This window comes from Salmo salar, chromosome ssa15, assembly GCF_905237065.1.
Source record: "Salmo salar chromosome ssa15, Ssal_v3.1, whole genome shotgun sequence".
Classification (NCBI taxonomy): domain Eukaryota; kingdom Metazoa; phylum Chordata; class Actinopteri; order Salmoniformes; family Salmonidae; genus Salmo; species Salmo salar.
Window position 1 is genome coordinate 102,886,216 of NC_059456.1, and position 21,643 is coordinate 102,907,858.

General features: G+C 31.9%; 1 protein-coding gene across 3 annotated transcripts in view; it reads left to right on the top strand.

Annotated features, from left to right (window-relative positions):
• The window catches only part of LOC106572896 (AMP deaminase 2), a 114,137-nt gene that overhangs the window by 40,460 nt on the left and 52,034 nt on the right, over positions 1-21,643 (top strand). For all 3 annotated transcript variants that reach the window (XR_006759363.1, XM_045696459.1, XM_014147478.2), the window contains exons 7-10: positions 49-196; positions 795-884; positions 1,325-1,454; positions 2,102-2,296. Coding sequence is in view for 2 of the 3 variants with exons in the window: in XM_045696459.1 (XP_045552415.1) it covers positions 49-196; positions 795-884; positions 1,325-1,454; positions 2,102-2,296 (563 nt within the window). In the remaining variant the exon portion in view is untranslated. The remainder of the gene's footprint in view (positions 1-48; positions 197-794; positions 885-1,324; positions 1,455-2,101; positions 2,297-21,643) is intronic.

A 21,643-nucleotide genomic window follows, 5' to 3' on the forward strand; every position in this document is an offset into this window, starting at 1 on the left:
AATTCTATTCTATTTGATTATATTCTATTGTACTCTATTCTATTCTAGATTTAGACCAGACAGTCCATCCTCCCGTCTCCACCACTCACCCCTACGAGAACCAGGACCCTGCCTGTATGCCTCCTGATATAGGCTATGGCTGCAAGATGGTAAACGGTGTCGTCCATATCTACACTAATAAGGACACAATGGAGAAGTGAGACATTGGTTCCTTCCATTAAATCTTTCTTCCACTTGAATTACTTTGGTTTAAAGAATTATATTCTGTTCTGTGATACGTTATAAGACTTGTCATCAGCATGTAGCAAGGCCGATTCCGATTTTTAATTTGAAATTCTAATTCGATTATTGAATTTACATATGAAGTGGAGAATTTACATTGAATTAAATGTTTATTTAAAAAAATCTTCAAGTTGTGGAATAGGAATTTAATTGGAATTAGACTGTTTGGACTTTTTGAATTGGAATTTAATTGAAATTGTAAACACATTTTAATCTTTGGAATTGAATTTAATTGGAATATACGGTATTTCCCAGTTAATGGATTTAATACACATAGCATCCAAAATTGACGGTAGGATTTGTTTTTAATAATTTCAACCTGTATTCCTTTATTTCCAGTATAGCTAGCCTATCTGAACAGTGACATGATCAGCCTGAAAGCCTGCGGGGAACTGAATTCAAAATGGAATTTGTCAAATTGTTGGAAATAATATTGATTTGGGAGTTGAATTCTTGGCATGTACAATAGATCATCTTATAATGTCCCTTTAAAACATGCACTGTGATGTCAGGAGCACAGAGTTGGAGCTTCCTTATCCAGACCTACAGGATTACATCAATGACATGAACGTTATGATGGCTCTCATCATCAACGGACCTGTGTGAGTACAGTACACAGACAGACCATGTCTTTTATTGATTTACTTTTGTACTGTGTTTTGTTCTCTTGTACACTTTTATTCTTTGTTGTTTTTTGTCTTTAATGTGTCATTGTAAAGTATTGTTAATGTATTGTTTCACTGTAAAGTATTTGGTAATGTGTTGTGTCACTGTAAAGTATTGTTAATATATTGTGTCACTGTAAAGTTATTGTTTCATTGTAAAGTATTGGTAATGTATTGTTTCACTATAAAGTATTGTTTCACTGTAAAGTATTCATCATGCATTGTTTCACTGTAAAGTATTGGTCATGTATTGTTTCACTGTAAAGTATTGGTCATGTATTGTTTCACTGTAAAGTGTATAGAGATTTTTTTATGGACCTATAGGCATAACGTTTGATTTTATTTGACACAATGTCTGTGCTTATTCACTACCACAGGAAGTCGTTCTGTTACCGTCGGTTACAGTACCTGAGTTCTAAGTTCCAGATGCACATCTTGCTGAATGAGATGAAGGAGCTGGCAGCTCAGAAGAAAGTCCCTCATAGAGACTTCTACAACATACGCAAGGTAAGTCCCACGTAACCCTAAGTCTAACCCTAAACTTAACCCTAAACCTGTCACACCAAGAAGTCTGCAACATAGGTCTCTCAAAGAGACTTCTCCAATGTATGCAAGGTCCCTCCCTCTTAACCCTAAACTTAACCCTAACCCTGAAACACTGAAATGTCTGCAACATATGCAAGGTGAGCATATCACTAATCACTGACTGTGTCTAATGTGGTTCAACCTCATCCCCAGGCTCAATTGCGATCACCGGCTGGAGACCAGATTAATTTAGCCTTATTGCAGAGGTTAGGTTAGCCTCTAAGGTTAGGTCTACCTCTGATGGTACTGAATGCTCCTGGGGAATATTAATCAGAGCAGTAAAGAAGAAAACTTGAATGGAACCAATCTCCTCAGAGCAGGAAGGAAGAAACCTTGAATGGAACCACTCTCCTCAGAGCAGGAAGGAAGAAACCTCGAATGGAACCACTCTCCTCAGAGCAGGAAGGAAGAAACCTCGAATGGAACCACTCTCCTCAGAGCAGGAAGGAAGAATCCTTGAATAGAACCACTCTCCTCAGAGCAGGGTGCCCATCCTCTGGTTGTATCGGTTGCATCATGATAAAGTGCCCTAATCCATCTTCTATGTCTGTGATTCCTTGTAAACCCAGGTGGATACCCATATCCATGCCGCGTCCTGTATGAACCAGAAACACCTGCTGAGGTTTATCAAGAGGGCCATGAAGAAGTATCCAGGGGAGATAGTGCATGTGGAGAGAGGCAAGGGACAGACGCTCATGGAGGTGTTCCAAACCATGAACCTCACAGCCTTCGACTTGAGTGTGGACACACTGGATATGCACGCTGTAAGTGGTGGTGGGTGAGGGCAACATGGTCTCCGGGTAATTCGTATTATTCTGTACGTAAACCGGTGGTTCTTCATTTAGTATGATACAGTTGAAGTCGGAAGTTTTCATACACTTATGTTGGAGTCATTAAAACTCGTTTTTAAACCACTCCATAAATTTCTTGTTAACAAACTATAGTTTGGCAAGTCGGTTAGGAAATCCACTTTGTGCATGACGCAAGTCATTTTTCCAACAATTGTTTACAGACAGATTATTTCACTTATAATTCACTGTATCACAATTCCAGTGGGTCAGAAGTTTACATTCACTAAGTTGACTGTGCCTTTAAACAGCTTGGAAAATTCCAGAAAATGATGAGTTAAATTGGTGGTGTACCTGTGGATGTATTTCAAGGCCTACCTTCAAACTCAGTGCCTCTTTGCTTGACATCATGGGAAAATCAAAAGAAATCTGCCAAGACGTCAGAAAAAAAATTGTAGACCTCCACAAGTCTGGTTCATCCTTGGGAGCAATTTCCAAACGCCTGAAGGTACCACGTTCATCTGTACAAACTACAGTACGTAAGTATAAACACCATGGTACCACGCAGCCGTCATACCGCTCAAGAAGGAGACAAATCAATTCCAGAACAATAGCAAAGGACTTTGTGAAGATGCTGGAGGAAACAGGTACAAAAGTATCTATATCCACAGTAAAACGAGTCCTATATTGACATAGCCTGAAATGCCGCTCAGCAAGGAAGAAGCACTGCTCCAAAACCGCCATAAAAAAGCCAGACTACGGTTTGCAACTGCACATGGGGACAAAGATTGTACTTTTTGGAGAAATGTCCTCTGGTCTGATGAAACTAAAATAGAACTGTTTGGCCATAATGACCATCGTTATGTTTGGAGGAAAAAGGGGGAGGCTTGCAAGCCGAAGAACACCATCCCAACCGTGATGCACGGGGGTGGCAGCATCATGTTGTGGGGATGCTTTGCTGCAGTAGAGACTGGTGCACTTCACAAAATAGATGGCTTAATGAGGAAAGAAAATTATGTGGATATATTGAAGCAACATCTCAAGACATCAGTCAGGAAGTTAAAGCTTGGTCACAAATGGGTCTTCCAAATGGACAATGACCCCAAGCATACTTCCAAAGTTGTGGCAAAATGGCTTAAGGACAACAAATTCAAGGTATTGGAGTGGCTATCACAAAGCCCTGACCTCAATCCTATAGAAAATGTGTGGGCAGAACGGGAAAAAAAACATGTGAGCAAGGAGGCCTACAAACCTGACTCAGTTACACCAGCTCTGTCAGGAGGAATGGGCCAAAATTCACCCAACTTATTGTGGGAAGCTTGTGGAAGGCTACCCGAAACGTTTGACCCAAGTTAAACAATTTAAAGGCAATGCTACCAAATACTAATGAATGTATATAAACTTATGACCCACTGGGAATGTGATGGAAAAATAAAAGCTGACATAAATCATTCTCTCTACTATTATTCTGACATTTCACATTTCACACACAATAAAGTGGTGATCCTAACTGACCTAAGACAGGGAATTTTTACTAGGATTAAATATCAGGAATTGTGAAAAACTGAACTTATATGTATTTTGCTAAGGTGTATGTAAACTTCCGACTTCAACTGTATATAATGTTACATTAGGTTACATTTTGAATGGAATAGCGGTTGTACAGTGTCACACAAATTATAGGACGTATAGTCATACCCAGTCGTACAATTGCATACAAGTTCGATGAAGTGACTTCCATACATCTTGGAGGATGTACAGTATTATACGTCTTTCTCTGAGACCAGGTTGCTTGTTGCACTGTAACAACAAAGAAGAACTACGGGAAATTTACGTTGGCATTTAGGGGAACTAACAATAAAGGTTAGGATCATTTACGTGAAAGGTTAGGAGAACTATAGCAACAAATTTACGTAGCTGGTTAGGTGAATTGGGTTAAGTTTAGAATAAGGGTTAGGGGAAGGGTTAGCTAAAATGCTACAGTTGTCCTGCACGAAACTCGAACACGCAACATTTGGATTGCTAGACTGTTGCGGATTACGCCAACCCATCCTCCCCAACCAACCTTTCTATCTAAAGTAATTAAACTAGTAGTAGGTATCATACATATATATTATAAACTAGACTAGTAGGTATCATACTGATATGGAATTTTCGAATCCCAATGCTATTAATTACCAATCAATAAGCCATGACTAATCCCCAAGGTTTGTAAGACCCTGGGTTAATAATAATTAGTCAAGTACTCAGCTTTCTGCAAAGGATCTTTACAGTTTCATCAGAGAACGTTCTGCTGTCCATTTTACAGAACATCATTATAAGCCAGGCTCCTCATTTACGCACACACATTACACACTAACATCAAGAGTTAATTGTCCTCTTCCTCAGAACTCTCAACACCGTAACTCCTGATCCTGCCGACATTTTTAGTACTCTGAGATCAGGGAAACCTGGAGGGTTCGAGCTAGGTCAGGTCAACCACAGTTTAACAGTTCTTAATGTTTACTTAAACACACAGCCCCCAATTCCTCTCTCATCCTAGTCAATCTCCTGAGACTTATGCTTAACCCTATAGTTACTCATTCTACAGGCTATATAGACCATATCTCTAAATTCAGGGTAGAATTATTTAATAATTTACACTCAAGCAGAAATCTCCTGCAACACATACATATATAATATAAACTAGACTAGTAGGTATCATACATATATAATATAAACTAGACTAGTAGGTATCATACATATATAATATAAACTAGACTAGTAGGTATCATACATATATAATATAAACTAGACTAGTAGGTATCATACATATATATTATAAACTAGACTAGTAGGTATCATACATATATATATAAAATACTAGTAGGTATCATCATATATAATATAAACTAGACTTATCATCATATATATAATAAACTAGACTAGTAGGTATCATACATATATATTATAAACTAGACTAGTAGTAGGTATCATACATATATAATATAAACTAGACTAGTAGGTATCATACATATATATTATAAACTAGACTAGTAGGTATCATACATATATAATATAAACTATACTAGTAGGTATCATACATATATAATATAAACTAGACTGGTAGGTATCATACATATATATAATAAACTAGACTAGTAGGTATCATACATATATATTATAAACTAGACTAGTAGTAGGTATCATACATATATAATATAAACTAGACCAGTAGTAGGTATCTTACATATATATTATAAACTAGACTAGTAGGTATCATACATATATAATATAAACTAGACTAGTAGTAGGTATCACACATATATATTATAAACTAGACTAGTAGTAGGTATCATACAGATATATTATAAATTAGACTAGTAGGTATCATACATATATAATATAAACTAGACTAGTAGGTATCATACATATATATTATAAACTAGACTAGTAGGTATCATACATATACAGTGCATTCAGAAAGTATTCAGACCTCTTCAATTTTTCCACATTTTGTTATGTTACAACCTTATTCTAAAATGGATTGAATACTTTTTTCCCTCATCAATCAACACACAAAACCACATAATGTCAAAATGAAAAGATGCTTTTAGTCATTTTTCCAAATTTATACAAAATAAAAAACAGAAATACCTTATTTACATTTGGACACACCTACTCATTCAAGGGTTTTTCTTTATTGTCCCTATTTTCTACATTGTAGAATAATAGTGAATACATCAAAACTATGAAATAACACATGGAATCATGTAGTAACCAAAAAAAGTGTTAAACAAATCAAAATATATTTGATAACAGCTTTGCACACTCTTGGCATTCTCTCAACCAGCTTCACCTGGAATGCTTTTCCAACAGTCTTGAAGGAGTTCCCACATATGCTGAGCACTTGTTGGCTGCTTTTGCTTCACTCTGCGGTCCAACTCTTCCCAAACCATCTCAATTGGATTGGGGTTGGGTGATTGTGGAGGCCAGGTGTTCTGATGCAGCACTCCATCACTCTCCTTCTTGGTCAAATAGCCCTTACACAGCCTGGAGGTGTGTTGGTTCATTGTCCTGTTGAAAAACACATGATAGTCCCACTAAGCGCAAACCAGATGGAAAGACGTATCGCTGCAGAATGCTGTGGTAGCCATGCTGGTTAAGTGTGCCTTGAATTCTAAATAAATCACTGACAGTGTCACCAGTAAAGCACCCCCACGCCATCACACCTCCTCCTCCATGCTTCATGGTGGGAACCACACATGCGGAGATCATCCGTTCACCTACTCTGCGTCTCACAAAGACAGAGCGGTTGGAACCAAAAATCTCAAATTTGGACTCATCAGACCAAAGGACCGATTTCCACCGGTCTAATGTCCATTGTTTGTGTTTCTTGGCACAAGCAAGTCTCTTCTTCTTATTGGTGTCCTTAAGTAGTGGTATCTTTGCAGCAATTCGACCATAAAGACCTGATTCATGTAGTCTCCTCTGAACAGTTGATGTGGAGATGTGTCTGTTACTTGAACTCTGTGATTAAACTCAAAATGTAATTTGGTAATGGATATAGGTCAAGTATATAAGGATCAGTTTCACTCTCAGGATCATAGTTCACCCTCTCCATTCACCAGGGCATGCTGAGACGTGTCAACATCTTTAGTACACAACTTCTCTGGCCATGTCACAATTAGCATAACATCAATCAATACATAATACATGAATTACTTCACTCAAATTAATTGGTCAGTTTTCAAAAAAATCATTCAGTTTTCAAATCATAATCAAAATCCTATTAATTATCATTATCTTACCTATCTACCAATTATATGTAAATCTAATATCACTATTCAATAGTTGCTTCTCCTTATCAGTATCAATGCCTTCAAATCGTTTTACAATGCCAAACTCATCTCCAAATGGCTCCATAAAAACCACACTGGAAAGTCAGGACAGAGGTCAGAGGTCACACAAACCCTTCAACTAAGTCGTTCTTACTACGTTAGACTATTTTTTGAAAAACAGTCAAACATTACATACATTTCGTATCCCAGTAAGTTTACAGTACATTTCTTATCAAAAGAATGTGTTCAAGTAAAACTCCACAAATGTCATGCGTGTGCCCCTCTAAGATACCTCGGCATTAACCCGTGAAAACCCACTAACCCAAAGGAAATAATCCACTCAATAAGTCAAACACATGTTAACACCACTAATAAATATTCAGAACAAATGTGTTGTGAGTGGGTATTTGCAAACCATATGGCAAAAACAAGCAATAATGGCCAGGCCAGTTCCCTTTACAAATCTATTTCAGAATAAGACCACATAAATCTCTAACGAGATTAAAACACCCAACTCTCTGAGTTGGCAAGGACTATTTTTTATTTATTACCCTTTAGACTCCATTGTCCTTAATTCTTGCAAGGATTGTCCAACCCCAAAATCGGGCTCCATTTCCTCCCATGTCAAATTATCCTAGTGTCGTTACTGGACCAATGTCCAATGACATTGGTAATAGCTGTATCGCCTTAGATTGTGCCCCTTTCCAGTAATGTTATCATTTTAACCTGTTGCATTGATTTAGTAGAAATATAAACCTGTTGTTTAAAACTTCTTCGGGATTGGTGTCCCTTCCAAGGGACGGTTGAGCTAACGTAGGCTAATGCGATTAGCATGAGGTTGTAAGTAACAAGAACATTTCCCAGGACATAGACATATCTGATATTGGCAGAAAGCTTATATTCTTGTTAATCTAACTGCACTGTCCAATTTACAGTAGCTATTACAGTGAAAGAATACCATGCTATTGTTTGAGGAGAGTGCACAATTCTGAACCTGATAAGTTATTAATTAACAAATTAGGCACATTTGGGCAGTCTTGATACAAAATTTTTAACAGAAATGCAATGATTTATTGGATCAGTCTAAATCTTTGCACATACACTGATGCCATCTAGTGGCCAAAATCTAAATTGCACCTGGGCTGGAATAATACATTATGGCCTTTCTCTTGCATTTCAAAGATGATGGTGCAAAAAAATACAAAAGAATAGTTGTTTTTTTTCTTTGTATTATCTTTTACCAGATCTATTGTGTTATATTCTACTACATCCCTTTCACATTTCCGTAAACTTCAAAGTGTTTCCTTTCAAATGGTACCAAGAATATGCATGTCCTTGCTTCAGGTCCTGAGCTACAGGCAGTTAGATTTGTCATTTTAGGCAAAAAAAATCCAAAAAGGGGCTAATCCTTAAGTGGTTTAACAAAGCTAGAACCTTCAGAAAGTTTGTCCTGTCTTATCAGCGTAATAGTACAAAATAAAACATTTACCTGGATCTATTTTAATTTTAAAGAATGTTCCCCTCAATGGAAATAGATTATCGTTTGAGAATACATCAACTTCTTGCTCAAATTAAATGGTGTTACCTAAGCTATAAAACCCAGCAACAGTAATCAGAAACAATCAAAGAACGTTTCCGATTCAACTATTCAGACCTCTGCTGCAAATGTCCCACTGCGTCCCTTACAGCCCGATATAGCACAGCGAGCACAACTCGCTTTCACCAGCGGACTAAAATATGGCATTAGTATTCTATCCAAAAACCACCAATAACTAATAACATATTTCAATTAAAATTATTAGATGGCATTGTTTTCATTTCAGTCTATCCAAATAATATTACTCTATTTTTTTAATACCAACCTCTGCTTCACACTTATTAAACGTCCATGACTTTAAAATGTACATGTAATGCGCCAAATAAAATACATCCATTGCTGTTGTAGCCTTGTATTATAATGCAATAATTAATACCCATATTTAGTTATCAACTATGATCATGGTCACAGATCTATCGCAATTGCCTATCCGCTATTATGAGAATTCTTTAGATTTAGTAATTGTCTCTTCTGATCAGGCTACAGGTAATAAAACAAACACTTGCAGTTTTTAACAAGCATATATTCAGTTCATATCCATATCATTAATATTTGATTCAGTGATTTAAATTATGACATCATTCCTAGTAGCCTATTCTATCAGGCGATTAAAGAGTAGTTCAATTTGAACTAAGCAAGATGCAAAATCGTCCAGTTTATATCTTAAAACAAACACTGGCTGCTATAACTTTCTAAGAAAAAAACATGGCAAAAGTTCAAATTACAATCAGAAGCAGTCAGTAACGAAGACCCAATGCTATTGAAATGACAAATAAATCCTGCATATAACCAAATTATAATGGTCTGTAGTCTTAACATCTGGCACTTAATAATGACACATTTTTGCCAGAAAATAGCCTTAAAGTTCATTAAAGTGTTTCTCCGCAGAGATTTTCACATGCACAATGGGGATTTATTAGCATATATATATATATATATATATATATATATTACCCTCAGAGTATTGCCAAATCAATGGTCCCAGAACGGGATGTTGTCTCCACACGGGAATGTTACCTATTGCAACCGCTGTGGTACAACTCCTTTTATATGTTTACCCAAATATGCAAAACTGCCTATAGAGTACCCATATCTCCTATCTAACACGGTCCCAAAATCCAATAACAAAACATTCACAATAACATCTAACAATAGTAACCCAAGGCATGCCTGTTTACATCATTTACAACAAAACATTTTATAAATTACAAACACTTTATAAATTGAGCTTTACTGAGCCGAGTGGCCTCACCCTCCAGTCCCTCCACATTATAAATTGAACTTCACCAAGTCAAATGCCCTCGCAAGGAGTCACCTGGACTATGGTCCCTCGTTCAATGAGCTTCGCCAAGCCGAGTGCACTCGCGCTCTGGTCCCTCACTCCACATTAATCTCACCAGTCCTACTGTTGATCAACCCAGTACCATGGATCTGGAGTTTTTGTTGCCTGCAACTTGCTAATTAACCATTATGTCCAAGGATACCTCACTTAAACACTCTTATCAATTCAACTCAGTCCTGTTAGTTACCTCAGCTGTGGCCCTCTTAAGGAAGACCTCGCTCTGAGCGTACCCTCAACAGGGCCTTCATTTTATTTGATTTACTATTTTCTTGACCCTATTGATTTAAATTGACCAATTTCACCTCTCTTTTTATACTATGTTCGGAGGTGGTATCCACCCACCCGTCTTCCTTTTGGATCCTTAGGCGGGTCTCAGTCTGCTCCTGTCAGTAATGCGGTTTCCCTGGGGTCTGCGGTTTCCCTGGGGTCTGGGGTTTCCCTGGTGTCTGCGGTTTCCCTGGGGTCTGGGGTTTCCCTGGTGTCTGGGGTTTCCCTGGTGTCTGGGGTTTCCCTGGGGTCTGGGGTTTCCCTGGTGTCTGGGGTTTCCCTGGTGTCTGCGGATTCCCTGGGGTCTGCGGTTTCCCTGGGGTCTGCGGTTTCCCTGGGGTCTGCGGTTTCCCTGGTGTCTGTGGATTCCCTGGGGTCTGCGGTTTCCCTGGTGTCTGCGGTTTCCCTGGGGTCTGGGGTTTCCCTGGTGTCTGGGGTTTCCCTGGTGTCTGGGGTTTCCCTGGGGTCTGGGGTTTCCCTGCGGTCTGCAGATTCCCTGGTGTCTGGGGTTTCCCTGGGGTCTGGGGTTTCCCTGGTGTCTGCGGTTTCCCTGGGGTCTGTGGTTTCCCTGGTGTCTGCGGATTCCCTGGGGTCTGGGGTTTCCCTGGGGTCTGGGGTTTCCCTGGTGTCTGCGGTTTCCCTGGGGTCTGGGGTTTCCCTGGGGTCTGCGGTTTCCCTGTGAGGGGAGACAACTGGGTGAAAAAGTTGCCTCAGTCTGTCGCAACTGAGTGAGGACAATAAGGGCCAGAATGACAGAATGTCACTCCAGACATACTTCCCTCTAACAGTACCTCAACGGTTCCCCCAAGTTGGGCAAGCAAGCGCCTTTGGCTGACGGCCAAGGCATGAATCTTTCACCCTGAGAAACAGGCTCCAAACAGGACAACAGCTTTATCACTTATGTGCAGAATATAACACTTTGCCCTGTCTTCAGTTAAGCGAAGAGGAACCAGTTAGTTTCTGTCAGCTCTTGGCTGAGCGCCCGGATGTCATGGGGTCATTCTACACACACACACAGAATCAGCCTATACTAATAAACACACACTTTTCTATCTTATATCATTTAGTTTCTTTAACAATCTCAAGCCCAATGCCTCGGCTTAAAGAATGATATTTTAGTACCCAAGCATTAGTATGGTTTAACAGAAAATGCCCTCACAATGCCAAGAGGGTGCAAAGCTGTCAAGAATATAAAATATAAAATATATTTTGATTTCTTTAACACTTTTTTTTGGTTACTACATGAATTCATAGTTTTGATGTCTTCACTATTATTCACAATGTAGAAGGTAGTAAAAATAAAGAAAAACACAGTGAGCAGGTGTGTCCAAACTTTTGACTGGTAACGTATATATTACACAATAGACTAGTAGAAGGAATCATACATATATAATATAAACTAGACTAGTAGTAGGCATCATACATATATATAACATAAACTAGACTAGTAGGTATCATACATATATATTATAAACTAGACTAGTAGTAGGTATCATACATATATATAACATAAACTAGACTAGTAGTAGGTATGATACATATATATTATAAACTAGACTAGTAGTAGGTATCACACATATATAATATAAACTAGACTAGTAGCAGGTATCATACATATATATTATAAACTAGACTAGTAGGTATCATACATATATATTATAAACTAGACTATGTAGGTATCATACATATATATTATAAACTAGACTAGTAGGTATCATACATATATAATATAAACTAGACTAGTAGCAGGTATCATACATATATAATATAAACTAGACTAGTAGTAGGTATCACACATATATATTCTAAACTAGACTAGTAGTAGGTATCATACATATATATTATAAACTAGACTAGTAGGTATCATACATATATATTATAAACTAGACTAGTAGGTATCATACATATATATTATAAACTAGACTAGTAGGTATCATACATATATAATATAAACTAGACTAGTAGCAGGTATCATACATATATAATATAAACTATACTAGTAGGAATCATACATATATATTATAAACTAGACTAGTAGTAGGTATCATACATATATATTATAAACTAGACTAGTAGGTATCATACATATATAATATAAACTAGACTAGTAGCAGGTATTATACATATATAACATAAACTAGACTAGTAGTAGGTATCATACATATATAATATAAACTAGACTAGTAGTAGGTATCATACATATATAATATAAACTAGACTAGTAGCAAGTATCATACATATATATTATAAACTAGACTAGTAGGAATCATACATATATATTATAAACTAGACTAGTAGTAGGTATCATACATATATATTATAAACTAGACTAGTAGGTATCATACATATAAAATATAAACTATACTAGTAGGTATCATACATATATATTATAAACTAGACTAGTAGGTATCATACATATATAATATAAACTATACTAGTAGGAATCATACATATATATTATAAACTAGACTAGTAGTAAGTATCGTACATATATATTATAAACTAGACTAGTAGGAGGTATCATACATATATAATATAAACTAGACTAGTAGTAGGTATCACAAATATATATTATAAACTAGACTAGTAGTAGGTATCATACATATATAATATAAACTAGACCAGTAGGTATCATACATATATATTATAAACTAGACTAGTAGTAGGTATCATACATATATATAACATAAACTAGACTAGTAGTAGGTATGATACATATATATTATAAATTAGACCAGTAGCAGGTATCATACATATATAATATAAACTAGAGTAGTAGTAGGTATCACACATATATATTATAAACTAGACTGGTAGGTATCATACATATATATTATAAACTAGACTAGTAGTAGGTATCATACATATATATAACATAAACTAGACTAGTAGTAGGTATGATACATATATATTATAAATTAGACCAGTAGCAGGTATCATACATATATAATATAAACTAGACTAGTAGTAGGTATCACACATATATATTATAAACTAGACTAGTAGTAGGTATCATACATATATATTATAAACTAGACTAGTAGGTATCATACATATATAATATAAACTAGACTAGTAGTAGGTATCACACATATATATTATAAACTAGACTAGTAGGTATCATACATATATATTATAAACTAGACTAGTAGTAGGTATCATACATATATATAACATAAACTAGACTAGTAGTAGGTATCATACATATATATTATAAACTAGACTAGTAGCAGTATCATACATATATAATATAAACTAGACTAGTAGTAGGTATCATACATATATATTATAAACTAGACTAGTAGGTATCATACATATATATTATAAACTAGACTAGTAGGTATCATACATATATAATATAAACTAGACTAGTAGGTATCATACATATATATTATAAACTAGACTAGTAGGTATCATACATATATAATATAAACTAGACTAGTAGTAGGTATCATACATATATATTATAAACTAGACTAGTAGTAGGTATCATACATATATATTATAAACTAGACTAGTAGGTATCATACATATATAATAAACTAGACTAGTAGTAGGTATCATACATATATAATATAAACTAGACTAGTAGTAGGTATCATACATATATAATATAAACTAGACTAGTAGCAGGTATCATACATATATAATATAAACTAGACTAGTAGTAGGTATCACACATATATATTATAAACTAGACTAGTAGAGGTATCATACATATATATTATAAACTAGACTAGTAGTAGGTATCATACATATATATTATAAATTAGACTAGTAGTAGGTATCATACATATATATTATAAACTAGACTAGTAGGTATCAAACATATATAATATAAACTAGACTAGTAGTAGGTATCATACATATATATTATAAACTAGACTAGTAGGTATCATACATATATATTATAAACTAGACTAGTAGGTATCATACATATATAATATAAACTAGACTAGTAGGGTATCATACATATATATTATAAACTAGACTAGTAGAGGTATCATACATATATATTATAAACTAGACTAGTAGTAGGTATCATACATATATATTATAAACTAGACTAGTAGTAGGTATCATACATATATATTATAAACTAGACTAGTAGTAGGTATCATACATATATATTATAAACTAGACTAGTAGTAGGTATCATACATATATAATATAAACTAGACTAGTAGTAGGTATCATACATATATATATATAAACTAGACTAGTAGTAGGTATCATACATATATATTATAAACTAGACTAGTAGCGTATCATACATATATATTATAAACTAGACTAGTAGGTATCATACATATATATAGTAAACTAGACTAGTAGTAGGTATCATACATATATAATATAAACTAGACTAGTAGGTATCATACATATATAATATAAACTAGACTAGTAGTAGGTATCATACATATATATTATAAACTAGACTAGTAGTAGGTATCATACATATATATTATAAACTAGACTAGTAGGTATCATACATATATAATATAAACTAGACTAGTAGCAGGTATCATACATATATAATATAAACTAGACTAGTAGTAGGTATCATACATATATATAACAAATTAGACAAGTAGTAGGTATCATACATATATATTATAAACTAGACTAGTAGCGTATCATACATATATATTATAAACTAGACTAGTAGTAGGTATCATACATATATATTATAAACTAGACTAGTAGTAGGTATCATACATATATATTATAAACTAGACTAGTAGGTATCATACATATATAATATAAACTAGACTAGTAGGTATCATACATATATAATATAAACTATACTAGTAGGTATCATACATATATATTATAAACTAGACTAGTAGTAGGTATCATACATATATATTATAAACTAGACTAGTAGGGTATCATACATATATAATATAAACTAGACTAGTAGTAGGTATCACACATATATATTATAAACTAGACTAGTAGTAGGTATCATACATATATATTATAAACTAGACTAGTAGGTATCATACATATATATTATAAACTAGACTAGTAGTAGGTATCATACATATATATTATAAACTAGACTAGTAGTAGGTATCATACATATATATCATAAACTAGACTAGTAGGTATCATACATATATATTATAAACTAGACTAGTAGGTATCATACATATATAATATAAACTATACTAGTAGTAGGTATCATACATATATAATATAAACTAGACTAGTAGTAGGTATCATACATATATAATATAAACTAGACTAGTAGTAGGTATCACACATATATATTATAAACTAGACTAGTAGCAGGTATCATACATATATAATATAAACTAGACTAGTAGTAGGTATCACACATATATATTATAAACTAGACTAGTAGTAGGTATCATACATATATATTATAAACTAGACTAGTAGGTATCATACATATATAATATAAACTATACTAGTATGAATCATACATATATATTATAAATTAGACTAGTAGTAGGTATCATACATATATATTATAAACTAGACTAGTAGTAGGTATCATACATATATATTATAAACTAGACTAGTAGCGTATCATACATATATAAATAAACTAGACTAGTAGTAGGTATCATACATATATATTATAAACTAGACTAGTAGTAGGTATCATACATATATATTATAAACTAGACTAGTAGCGTATCATACATATATAATATAAACTAGACTAGTAGTAGGTATCACACATATATATTATAAACTAGACTAGTAGAGTATCATACATATATATTATAAACTAGACTAGTAGTAGGTATCATACATATATATAATAAACTAGACTAGTAGGTATCATACATATATAATATAAACTAGACTAGTAGGTATCATACATATATAATATAAACTAGACTAGTAGGAATCATACATATATATTATAAACTAGACTAGTAGTAGGTATCATACATATATATTATAAACTAGACTAGTAGGGTATCATACATATATAATATAAACTAGACTAGTAGTAGGTATCACACATATATATTATAAACTAGACTAGTAGTAGGTATCATACATATATATTATAAACTAGACTAGTAGTAGGTATCATACATATATAAACTAGACTAGTAGTAGGTATCATACATATATATTATAAACTAGACTAGTAGGTATCATACATATATATTATAAACTAGACTAGTAGGTATCATACATATATATTATAAACTAGACTAGTAGGTATCCTACATATATAAACTAGACTAGTAGTAGGTATCATACATATATAATATAAACTAGACCAGTAGGTATCATACATATATATTATAAACTAGACTAGTAGTAGGTATCATACATATATATTATAAACTAGACTAGTAGTAGGTATCATACATATATATTATAAACTAGACTAGTAGGTATCATACATATATATTATAAACTAGACTAGTAGTAGGTATCATACATATATAATATAAACTAGACTAGTAGTAGGTATCACACATATATATTATAAACTAGACTAGTAGTAGGTATCACACATATATATTATAAACTAGACTAGTAGGTATCATACATATATATTATAAACTAGACTAGTAGTGGTATCATACATATATATTATAAACTAGACTAGTAGGTATCATACATATATATTATAAACTAGACTAGTAGGAATCATACATATATAATATAAACTAGACTAGTAGGAATCATACATATATAATAAACTAGACTAGTAGGTATCATACATATATATTATAAACTAGACTAGTAGTAGGTATCATACATATATATTATAAACTAGACTAGTAGCAGGTATCATACATATATATTATAAACTAGACTAGTAGTAGGTATCATACATATATAATATAAACTAGACTAGTAGTAGGTATCATACATATATATTATAAACTAGACTAGTAGAGGTATCATACATATATATTATAAACTAGACTAGTAGTAGGTATCATACATATATATTATAAACTAGACTAGTAGTGTATCATACATATATATTATAAACTAGACTAGTAGGTATCATACATATATAATATAAACTATACTAGTAGGAATCATACATATATAATATAAACTATACTAGTAGGAATCATACATATATATTATAAACTAGACTAGTAGTAGGTATCATACATATATATTATAAACTAGACTAGTAGTAGGTATCATACATATATATTATAAACTAGACTAGTAGTAGGTATCATACATATATAATATAAACTAGACTAGTAGTAGGTATCATACATATATATTATAAACTAGACTAGTAGTAGGTATCATACATATATATTATAAACTAGACTAGTAGTAGGTATCATACATATATAATATAAACTATACTAGTAGCGTATCATACATATATATTATAAACTAGACTAGTAGTAGGTATCATACATATATATTATAAACTAGACTAGTAGTAGGTATCATACATATATATTATAAACTAGACTAGTAGAGGTATCATACATATATAAAACTAGACTAGTAGTAGGTATCATACATATATATAACATAAACTAGACTAGTAGTAGGTATCATACATATATATTATAAACTAGACTAGTAGTGTATCATACATATATAATATAAACTAGACTAGTAGTAGGTATCATACATATATATTATAAACTAGACTAGTAGGTATCCTACATATATAAACTAGACTAGTAGTAGGTATCATACATATATATAACATAAACTAGACTAGTAGGAATCATACATATATAATATAAACTAGACTAGTAGGAATCATACATATATAATATAACTAGACTAGTAGGAATCATACATATATATTATAAACTAGACTAGTAGTGGTATCATACATATATATTATAAACTAGAGTAGTACTAGGTATCATACATATATATTATAAACTAGACTAGTAGTAGGTATCACACATATATATTATAAACTAGACTAGTAGTAGGTATCATACATATATATTATAAACTAGACTAGTAGGTATCATGCATATATATTATAAACGAGACTAGTAGTTATCATACATATATATTATAAACGAGACTAGTAGGTATCATACATATATATTATAAACTAGACTAGTAGGAATCATACATATATAATATAAACTATACTAGTAGGAATCATACATATATAATAAACTATACTAGTAGGAATCATACATATATATTATAAACTAGACTAGTAGTAGGTATCACACATATATATTATAAACTAGACTAGTAGTAGGTATCATACATATATATTATAAACTAGACTAGTAGGTATCATACATATATAATATAAACTATACTAGTATGAATCATACATATATATTATAAATTAGACTAGTAGTAGGTATCATACATATGTAATATAAACTAGACTAGTAGTAGGTATCATACATATATAATATAAACTAGACTAGTAGGTATCATACATATATAATATAAACTAGACTAGTAGTAGGTATCATACATATATAATATAAACTAGACTAGTAGGTATCATACATATATATTATAAACTAGACTAGTAGTAGGTATCACACATATATATTATAAACTAGACTAGTAGTAGGTATCATACATATATATTATAAACTAGACTAGTAGGTATCATACATATATAATATAAACTATACTAGTATGAATCATACATATATATTATAAATTAGACTAGTAGTAGGTATCATACATATATATTATAAACTAGACTAGTAGGTATCAAAGATATATAATATAAACTAGACTAGTAGCAGGTATCATACATATATAATATAAACTAGACTAGTAGTAGGTATCATACATATGTAATATAAACTAGACTAGTAGTAGGTATCATACATATATATTATAAACTAGACTAGTAGGTATCATACATATATATATTATAAACTAGACTAGTAGGTATCATACATATATAATATAAACTATACTAGTAGGAATCATACATATATATTATAAACTAGACTAGTAGTAGGTATCATACATATATATTATAAACTAGACTAGTAGGTATCATACATATATATTATAAACTAGACTAGTAGCAGGTATCATACATATATAATATATACTAGACTAGTAGTAGGTATCACACATATATATTATAAACTAGACTAGTAGTAGGTATCATACATATATATTATAAACTAGACTAGTAGTAGGTATCATACATATATAAACTAGACTAGTAGTACGTATCATACATATATATAACAAACTAGACAAGTAGTAGGTATGATACATATGTATTATAAACTAGACTAGTAGGTATCATACATATATAATATAAACTAGACTAGTAGTGGGTATCATACATATATATTATAAACTAGACTAGTAGGTATCCTACATATATATAAACTAGACTAGTAGTAGGTATCATACATATATAATATAAACTAGACTAGTAGGTATCATACATATATAATAAACTATACTAGTAGGTATCATACATATATATTATAAACTAGACTAGTAGTAGGTATCATACATATATATTATAAACTAGACTAGTAGTAGGTATCATACATATATATTATAAACTAGACTAGTAGCAGGTATCATACATATATAATATAAACTAGACTAGTAGTAGGTATCACACATATATAATATAAACTAGACTAGTAGTAGGTATCATACATATATATTATAAACTAGACTAGTAGTAGGTATCATACATATATATTATAAACTAGACTAGTAGTAGTATCATACATATATATTATAAACTAGACTAGTAGTAGGTATCATACATATATATTATAAACTAGACTAGTAGGTATCATACATATATATTATAAACTAGACTAGTAGGTATCATACATATATAAACTAGACTAGTAGTAGGTATCATACATATATATTATAAACTAGACTAGTAGTAGGTATCATACATATATATATTATAAACTAGACTAGTAGCGGTATCATACATATATAATATAAACTATACTAGTAGGAATCATACATATATATTATAAACTAGACTAGTAGTAGGTATCATACATATATATTATAAACTAGACTAGTAGGTATCATACATATATATTATAAACTAGACTAGTAGCAGGTATCATACATATATAATATAAACTAGACTAGTAGTAGGTATCACACATATATATTATAAACTAGACTAGTAGTAGGTATCATACATATATATTATAAACTAGACTAGTAGTAGGTATCATACATATATAATATAAACTAGACTAGTAGTACGTATCACACATATATATTATAAACTAGACTAGTAGTAGGTATCATACATATGTATTATAAACTAGACTAGTAGGTATCATGCATATATATTATAAACGAGACTAGTAGGTATCATACATATATATTATAAACGAGACTAGTAGGTATCATACATATGTATTATAAACTAGACTAGTAGGAATCATACATATATAATATAAACTATACTAGTAGGAATCATACATATATAATAAACTAGACTAGTAGGAATCATACATATATATTATAAACTAGACTAGTAGTAGGTATCATACATATATATTATAAACTAGACTAGTAGTAGGTATCATACATATATATTATAAACTAGACTAGTAGTAGGTATCATACATATATAATATAAACTAGACTAGTAGTAGGTATCATACATATATAATATAAACTAGACTAGTAGTAGGTATCATACATATATAATATAAACTAGACTAGTAGTAGGTATCATACATATATATTATAAACTAGACTAGTAGGTATCATACATATATATTATAAACTAGACTAGTAGTAGGTATCATACATATATATTATAAACTAGACTAGTAGGTATCATACATATATATTATAAACTAGACTAGTAGGTATCATACATATATAAACTAGACTAGTAGTAGGTATCATACATATATAACATAAACTCGACTAGTAGTAGGTATGATACATATATATTATAAACTAGACTAGTAGGTATCATACATATATAATATAAACTAGACTATTAGTAGGTATCATACATATATATTATAAACTAGACTAGTAGGTATCATACATATATAATATAAACTAGACTAGTAGTAGGTATCATAAATATATATTATAAACTAGACTAGTAGGTATCCTACATATATAATATAAACTAGACTAGTAGTAGGTATCACACATATATAACATAAACTAGACTAGTAGGTATCCTACATATATATGATAAACTAGACTAGTAGATATCATACATATCTAACATAAACTAGACTAGTAGGTATCATACATATAAAATATAAACTATACTAGTAGGTATCATACATATATATTATAAACTAGACTAGTAGGTATCATACATATATAAT